The following is an 8753-nucleotide window of genomic DNA, read 5'->3' as shown; positions in this document are numbered from 1 at the left end:
GCCCTTCCTAATGTTTAGCCGAAAACTCTTCTGATTTAATTTCAACCCGTTGGTTCTGGTTCGACCTTCTGGGGCAACAGAAAACAACTCTGCCCCATCCTCTAGATGACAGCCCTTCAAGCACTCTCAGAGAGCCAGTTTGATGTAGTGGTTAAGAGCGCGGACTCTAGTCTGGGAGAACCGGGTTTGATTCCCCACTCCTCCACGTGCAGCTGCTGGTGTGACCTTGGGTCAGTCACAAGTTCTCTCGGGAGCTGTTCTCTCAAGGGCAGTTTCTGTCAGAGCTCTCTCAGTCCCACCCGACCCCACAGGGTGTCTGTTGTGGGGAGGGGAAGGGAAGGGAAAGGAGATTGTAAGCCACTCTGAGACTCACTTAGGTAGTGAAGGGCGGGGTATAAATCCGATCTCTTCTTCGGTCGTCTCCTCTCCAGGCTACCCTTGTTGCTGCTACTCCTGCAGCTGATGAGCCAAGCCACTGTTTGGTTTGTTAGTTGTGGCAGCTGCAGCAGTGGAGGGAGATATACAGACCATGGCCTTGGTGCCCTGCTTTGGAGACCTCTGAATCTTCTGCAAAAAACCAGCTAGCATGGCATTGGGGTTAAAGTGTCGGGCTGGGCTCTGGGAAACCCCAGTTCGAATCCTCACGCTGCCCCGGAAGCTCGCTGGGTGACCTTGGGCCAGGCACGCGCTCTCAGCCTATCCCGCCTCACAGGGTTGTTGCGAGGATACAGTGGAGGAGAGGAAAACGATGCAAGCCGCTTTGGGCCGCATTGGGGAGGAAGGTGGGGTTATAAACAAAGTAAATCAAATGAATAAAAAATAAACCCACCCAAAGCTCCGCCTGGCTCCCAGATCTATGGTGAGGTTAATGGGCGGAAATCCTTTCCCCTTCTAGGCGTGCTGCAGTCTCACGGGAACCGGCTGGTCAGCGGCAGCAACACCAAGCGGATCCGGCTTTGGTCAGTGGCAGCCGTTCAGGAGCTGAGGGTCAGAGGCTCCGGAGCCAGGTCAGTATCTCGTGCAGGGCAACAGTGAACAATTTCGGCAGGTATCCAGAACCTGTGTCCGTGGTGCGGACAGCCTCATACAGCAGCCGTTTTGTTTTTTAAAAATCAGCCCGTGATAAAAGAGGTGTGTGTGACGTGCACGCCCGTAGCCAGGATCTTGTGGCTTATGGGGCAGATTTTTTTTCTGGTGTGCCTGAAGTTCTGAGGGCAGAAAGAAAAGCCATTTAGCCAATAGAAGGCTGTTCCCAGGATGGATCTCTCCGTTGCAAGCTGTCAGCCACTGCAGATGACAGTTCTTGGCCGCTGCAAGTGAATCACTTCCGCCAGCCCAAGTCTGAGAACAAGCCGGCAGGTGGGGGTGACGTCTTCGATAGCCACGAAGGCTAACACTTGGGCAGGAAAACTCTCTTAAAGGAGACCAGTTTCTTGACACAGAGTTCAAAGGGATCCTAGAGGTCACCTACTCCAACCCCCTTGCTCAGTGCGGGAATTAGTCAACCACAGCACCCCATTCTGCTTAAAGGAGCGCATGCCTTTAAAAAAATGTTTAAAAATGATTGGGAAAACCACTCTATAAATGAATGACCTCCAAAACGTCGGCTTGTTAACAGCCTTGCTCAGGTCTTGCAAGCTGAAGGTCAGGCCTTCCTTCGCTGAGCCAATCTATCTCAGGTTGGGACTTTATCTCCTCCAGCGCGTCTCATCTTCTCATGACGCGACCAAAGTGCGATAGCCTCAGTTCAGTCATTTTAGCTTCTAGGCAGAGTGTAGGCTTATGGAAACCCTATGAATGAATGACTTCCACAACGTCCTATTGTTAATACAACACCCTTGCGCAGGTCTTGCCAACGGAGGGCCTTTGTGGCTTCCTCGATGGAGTCCATCCATCCCATGTCGGGTCTCCCTCTTTAACCTAATGGTTATGCCAGCGCACAGTCTTAGTGGTTCTTCCTGTCGTTCTAGCCAGGAGGGATGGAGGGGGGTAGCCCTGCATTACAGCAGGCACACGTCAATTAACTCCATCGTTCCTACAGTCGACCGACCTTATTCTGCATCTGCAGACTGCAGGAAATGCTGAAACGGAGTTTCAGAGCTCTTAAGGTAGAGCCACGTGGCCGTACCTGCAGGCCCTCCACAGCCAGGGGGGAGAAGATTAACGTACGCTTTCCTTTCTGGGCCGTAGATCCAGCTCGGTCCTCTTGGAGCAGGAGATGACCCTGGACGGGACCGTCGTCAGCGCCACCTTCGACGACTGCATGGATATGGGGATCGTAGGCACCACCGCGGGGACGTTGTGGTACATCAACTGGGCGGAGAACACCAGCATCCGGCTGATCAGCGGCCACAAGAATAAGGTGCCGAGCTCCAAAGGGTCTCTCGGTTGCAAAGGTTCAAAGCAGGTGGACCAGTTTCTAAGGCGGAGGTGTCTTCGAACTCCCCGGGCTCAGGGCCCCTTGTAACCGCCGGCTGGCCCAACGAAGCACATGATAGGAAGTTGCATGGCAAAAAGGGAAGGAGCCAGACTCTCTGAATTTGCCCATGCTAAAAAAGGCATTCTGTCCTGGCCGCCTTCTCCTAACAGCATGGCCGCAAAGGGTCCTTGCTCCTTGCTGCCCAAATGCATATGCGCTAGGAACAGGTCCTTCTGAAAGGCAACAAAGCCAGTCATGGGTGGCTCTGTAGAAGCTCATGACCCTGAAGATGGGGCCAGTTCTGTGTGGTGGTTAGGGGCGTGGACTCTAATCTGGGAGAATCAGGGTTGATTCCTTCACGTGCAGCTGCTGGTGTGACTTTGGGTCAGTCACAAGTTCTCTCAGAGCTGTTCTCTCAAGGGCCGTTCTCGAGAGAGTTCTCTCAGCCTTACCTACCTCACAGGGTGTCTGTTGTGGAGAGGGGAAGGGAAAGGAGATCGTAAGCCGGTCTGAGACTCCTTCAGGTAATGAAGGGCGGGGTATAAATCCAATCTCCTCCTCCTCCTCCTCCTTCCATGAGTCACCTGGTGGTCTTACACACACGCACACAGATGAAGCTGCCTTATACGGCATCTAACTTTTATTCCGTCTAGGTCAGTATTGTCTGCTCCGGGGGTCCCCAACGTGGAGGCCATGGGTGCCACAGTGTCCGCGAAGTGCTTTAGAAAGTGGGTGGGGTAGAGATGTGAAGGGCCGGAAAAAAAACTGGAAAATTTCGGGGGGAGAAACGGTTTTTTTCCGTTTTTTTCCTGAAGCCTTTTTTGTTTTTTTCCAAAAAATTGGAAAAATTGAAAAAAGAAAAGAAAAAAATTGATTATGGAACATTTTATTTTAACACTGAGGACAAGCAAGTCCTAGGTTACAAACTGAACTCTCCAATGCAAGAATAAGATGCATTTCTTCCTTTAGGAGGTGCTATTGTCACAAGAAAAGAAAAAGGTTTCAGGGTTTTTTTTGCATGTGGGTGGGTATTCTGTTTGTAATAACTGTTTGGATACACTATATTTTTAATAGGCTAGTTGTGATAATTTCATGCCAAGTTAAAATGTCCATAGTCATATTTTATGTTCCTAAAGTAACAGAATGACTTTCAATCTAGAAAAGACAAAAGAAGTGCTAATGTAGCATTTTTTTCAATTTTTCCAGAAATTTCCGTTTTTCCCCGAAAAAAAAACTGGAAAAAAACCGGGGTTTTTTCCGATCTTCAAAATTTCCGGAAATTTTACATCTCTAGGGTGGGGTCAGGTGGGGCTTGTGCCCAGCCAGACGTCTGATGGGCCACTGGAGATTTGATTGACAGTGCCGATTTGCAAAAACGTGGCTCTAGCAGCGGCTGCCACTGCATCACAAGGGTCATCGCTGTGTGACCGAAGGCCGTAGTTGGCATCCGTTTTGTGGCTGGCTCCGCCTTGAGGAGCCACCATTTTGTGGCAGCCATGTTGCAGCTGTACCCACAATGCTGTGCCAGAATTCCAAAGGTGGCTGCAGGCTCAAAAGGATCGGGGGTCCCGGGTCCACTCATTCAGGTAGCAGCTCTCTGGGGTCTGGGGCTGAGGTCTTTCACGTCACCTAATACGTGGTCCTAGTATCGGCAGATGCCAGGGATTGAAGAAGAAGAAGAGATTGGGTTCATACCCCGCCCTTCACAACCCAAAGGTGCCTCAGAGTGGCTTACAAAGTCCTTTCCCTTCCCCTCCCCACAACAGACACCCTGTGAGGTAGGTGGGGCCGAGAGAGCTCTTGACAGAAACGGCTCTTTTTCAAGGACAGCTCTTATCAGAACTATGACTTGCCCAAGGTCATCCAGCCAGGTGCAAGTGGAGGAGTGGGGAATCAAACCCGGTTCTCCCAGATAAGAGTCCGCGCACTTAACCACTGCACCAAACTGGCTCTCTGTTTGAACCTGGGACCTCCCGCTTGCAAAACAGATGCTCTACCCCCCCCCCAGCTGCGGCCTCTTCGGGTGGAAGACCTCCGCCCCCGTTTCCCCCTCATCCCTCCCTCTCTGTCTCCGCAGGTGAGCGAGGTCGCCTTCAGCCCCGACGAGTCCCACTGCGCGACGTGCGGGGAGGACGGCAGCGTGAGGGTGTGGTCCCTGGCCAGCATGGAGCTGGTGGTGCAGTTTCAAGTCCTCAACCAGGTAAGCCTCCCGGAGCTGTGCTCCCCCCCCACTCTCCCCCCACCGCGTCCGGCGTACAGGTCTTCAGGCATTTCGTAGAGCCGAGAGACTGTTCCTTAGGCCGGTTTCTGTCCGGAGGCCGTGTGGTGCAGGGGGCGAGCAAGTCCTGGCCCCGGGGTGTGTGCCCAAGGAACTGGGGGGGGGGGCACAGCCTTATTGCAAAGGCGATGGGAGGCTCACCTGCAAATCTAAGGAGAAGCAGGAGAGAACAGAAGGAGAAGATTGGATTTATACCTCGCCCTTCACTCGGAGTCTCGGAGCGGCTTACAAAGTCCTTTCCCTTCCCCTCCCCACAACAGACGCCCTGTGAGATAGGCGGGGCTGAGAGAGCTCTCTCGAGGACTGCCCTTGAGAGAACAGCTCTGAGAGAGCTTGTGACTGACCCAAGGCCACCCAGCTGGCCGCCTGTGGAGGAGCGGGGAATCAAACCCGGTGCTCCCAGATCAGAATCCACGCTCCTAACCACCCTGCCACACTGGCTCTCAGGAGGTCGGCGTGGCTCTGGCACAGCTAATGGAAAGGCAGCGGAGTTTCTTTTGGCCCTGCTCTAAGTCGAGGGAGAGGTAAAGAATCTACCAACCCCACAGGGAATTCGCTGCCAATGCAGCCGCCAGCCCACGGGACCTCGGTCCCTCCTCTGGTCAAAGTGGCGTGCTGGCTTGGCTGAAGACTCGTGTGGCAGAGAGCTGTTGAGAGAACTGCCCTTGAGAGAACATCTCTAAAAGAGCTTGTGACCCAGCTGGCTGCATGTGGAGGAGTGGGGAGTCAAGTTAAGACCTGCAGTCTTTCCCTTTTTCTTTTTTCTCCCCCCCTTCCCTCCCCTGCCTTGCTGCACGAGACAGCGGTGTAGCCGGCAAAGGGGGATCGTTACGTTGCCCATCCTGGATTGGTTTAATTTGTTGATCTACTCCAGTATTCTATTTATAATTTGTGTCCCTAAATGTTTTTAAGGTGGTAAATCCCCCAGAGCCTGCTTGCAGGGTGGGCGATTCATAAGTGTAATAAAATCAATGAAGTGTGTGTGTGTTCTTCAGCTGACACGCTCCCACCTTTCACAAGGAGGCCAGGAAACGGGAAATCGGCCGCAGTGCCTTCCCCTCCCTGCCCCCCTCCGAACTTTTGCCCGTCAGCCTTTCCGACGTGTTCCTTTTGCCACCCCAACAGAGCTGCTTGTGCCTCAGCTGGAGCCCGGTGCCCAACTCCCTCGGCGGGGCAGAAGGCCAGCATATCGTGGCCGGCTACAGCGACGGCACCCTCCGGGTGTTCAGCGTTTCCCAGACGGAGATGGAGCTGAAGATGCACCCCCACTCGGTCGCCGTGACGGCCCTCAGCTACTCCGCGGACGGTAAGAGCTTGAAGCCTTCGCTGGCCTTTCGTGGTGGATCATAAGGACATAAGAAGAACCCTGGCTGAATCAGGCCCAAGGCCCATCCGGTCCAGCACCCGCAAGCTGGATAACTACATCCAGTTCAGTGAGAAAGCCAGTTCGGTGTGGTGGTTAGAAGCACAGACTCTAATCTGGGAGAACTGGGTTTGACTCCCCATGCCTCCTCATGCAGCTGGCGGTGTGACCTTGGGTCAGTCACAAGTTCTCTCGGAGCTGTTCTTTCAAGGGCAGTCCTCGAGAGAGTTCTCTCAGCCCCACCTCCCTCACAGGGCATCTGTTGTGGGGAGGGGGAGGGAAAGGAGATGGTAAGCTGCTCTGAGACTCCGGGTGAAGGGCGGGGTGTAAATCCAACCTCCTCTTCTTCATCCTGCCACCCGTGCTCCCCAGCGACTGATTTAAAGTGGCCTATTACCTCTTTTACTGAAGGGAGTCAATATCCATCATGACTGGTAGCCCATAAGAACATAAGAGATGCCAATGTTGGATCAGGCCAGAGGCCCATCCAGTCCAACACTCTGTGTCACACAGGGGCCAAAAATACCAGGTGCCATCAGGAGGTCCAGCAGTGGGGCCAGGACATTAGACGCCCTCCCACTGTTGACCCCCCCCCCAAAAAAAACCACCAAGATGACAGAGCATCACTTGCCCCAGAGCCCCTAGCTATACCGTGTGGCTAATAGCCACTGATGGACCTCTGCTCCATATGCTTATCTAATTCCTTTTTGAAGCCGTCCATGCTTGTAGCCGCCACTACTTCCTGTGGCAGTGAATTCCAAGTGTTAATCACTCTTTGGGTGAAGAAGTCCTTCCTTTTATCCGTTCTAACCCGACCGCTCAGCAGTTTCATGGAGTGCCCACGAGTTCTTGTATTGTGAGAAAGGGAGAAAAGTACCTCTTTCTCTACCTGCTCTTTCCCATGCATAATCTTATAAACCTCGATCATGTCACCCCTCAGTCGTCTTTTCTCCAAGCTAAAGAGCCCTAAGCGACTTAATCTTTCCTCATAGGGAAAGTGTTCCAACCCTTTTATCATTCGAGTTGCCCTTTTCTGCACTTTTTCCAAAGCTATAATATCCTTTTTAAGGTGTGGTGACCAGAACTGCACACAGTATTCCAGATGAGGTCGCGCCATTGATTTATATAGGGGCATTATGATATTGGCTGATCTTTTTTCAATACCCTTCCTAATAATCCCCAGCATAGCATTGGCCTTCTTTATTGCAGTCACACACTGTCCCGACATTTTCAGTGAGTTATCTACTACGACTCCAAGATCTCTCTCTTGATCAGTCTCTGCCAGTTCAGACCCCATCAATGTGTATTTATAGTTAGGATTTTTGGCTCCAATGTGCATCACCTTGCACTTGGCCGAAGCCCTGCTTCGGTCCCCCTCTTCCCCAAAAAACACTAGTCCTCCACAGTCCCAGCATACAAATCTTTTAACTTTTCATTCGCTTTCAACCAAGGGCAATATATTCCGTGTTCCCTTCCGACATCGTCCCTTTTGTGCCCTCGTTGACATTCCTGAAGACCAGTGTTCCCTCTCAGATGAGTGAGTGTGAGCTGGCTCACCGTTTTCTAGCCTCCAGCTCACACGTTTCCGTCTCAGCGCAGGCAGGAGGGCTTCAGAGCAAACTGATTCATGCAGGAGCCAAATCGCTCGCTCGTAACTTTCATGCCAGGAGCTTACCAAGTAGGATTTTTGCTCACAGGACTCCACAGCTTAGAGGGAGCCTCGCTGAAGACTACCGGGTGGGACAGGGAGATCTTTGGAGAGGGCTGTCTGTCTTCAACAGGGCTGTGAATGGTCTCCCTCCCATCTCCAGGCGAAATCATCTTGTCCGGCGACAAGGAGGGGCTGGTGGCTGTCAGCAGCCCGCGGACGGGGATGACCATCCGGCTCCTGACCGACCATCGATCGTCCCCCATAAACGTCATCAACGGCACGAGGAAGCAGGTGAGATGGCCGCCTCTCCGGCAGCGGGGCCCATGCGTCAGCTTCGTGCCCCGCTCGTGGACTTTGCTTGCGGGGTGATTTCGCGGCCCCCGGCAAGGGAGTGACCGTTTAAGCCACGGCCGCAGTTGGAGCATGGGAGGATTTTTCTATCCAGAGCGCTTGCGTCATTCCGGCTTTTTGTTTCTCTCCAGCACGCCGAGCTGGGGGTCGACGGCAGCGATCTCTGGCTGGCCGCGAGTGCCGACCGGCGCGTGAGCGTCTGGGTCTCAGACTGGATGAAGGACAAATGCGAGCTCCTTGATTGGCTGAGCTTTCCGGCTCCCGCGGGTCCCGAGGTGAGAACCGTCTTTCAGGCTTGCTGGTTGAGGGGGCGTCGTTTCATGTCTTGTGTGCGGTCCAGTCCTGAAAAGGGTAAGCGGAGCTGGTCCGTGATTATTCACGGCAGTTACATTGCTCTCCCCTCCCACACCCAGCCCCTGGCCTTTCCAAAAGGAAAGGAGGAGAAGATGCAGGCTGCATTGCTCAGGATACCTAAGGAACCGTAAGACTCGAGTCCGGGATCTAACCCAGTTGCTAGTCAGGGAAAGCCCCTTTGTGCCTGAAAGCAATGAAGAAGATTCAAACCGCACTGAAGCCATAGCTAGCTTAAATTTACATTGCCCTGGTTTCTTCTTCAGAGTCAAAACGTTTATCCTGGAACCAAAATGAATTCTGATAATGCCTTCAGTCATTTAAACGCCGCTACGCTCTT

At 53.0% G+C, this 8753-nt stretch overlaps 1 protein-coding gene across 1 annotated transcript in view; it reads left to right on the top strand.

The window, feature by feature from the left end:
* The window catches only part of LOC107114192 (WD repeat-containing protein 90-like), a gene marked incomplete at its 5' end in the record, with an annotated part of 18238 nt that overhangs the window by 4194 nt on the left and 5291 nt on the right, over positions 1 to 8753 (top strand). Inside the window, 6 exons of the mRNA XM_015415630.1 lie at positions 896 to 1007; positions 2191 to 2362; positions 4497 to 4619; positions 5823 to 6003; positions 7872 to 8002; positions 8194 to 8337. Coding sequence (XP_015271116.1) covers positions 896 to 1007; positions 2191 to 2362; positions 4497 to 4619; positions 5823 to 6003; positions 7872 to 8002; positions 8194 to 8337 — 863 coding nt within the window. The remainder of the gene's footprint in view (positions 1 to 895; positions 1008 to 2190; positions 2363 to 4496; positions 4620 to 5822; positions 6004 to 7871; positions 8003 to 8193; positions 8338 to 8753) is intronic.

This window comes from Gekko japonicus, unplaced genomic scaffold (genome assembly GCF_001447785.1).
Source record: "Gekko japonicus isolate JY-2015 unplaced genomic scaffold, Gekko_japonicus_V1.1 scaffold3005, whole genome shotgun sequence".
NCBI classification, from domain to species: domain Eukaryota; kingdom Metazoa; phylum Chordata; class Lepidosauria; order Squamata; family Gekkonidae; genus Gekko; species Gekko japonicus.
Note: the sequence above shows the minus strand (reverse complement) of the source record. Positions and strands in the feature narration are given on the sequence as shown.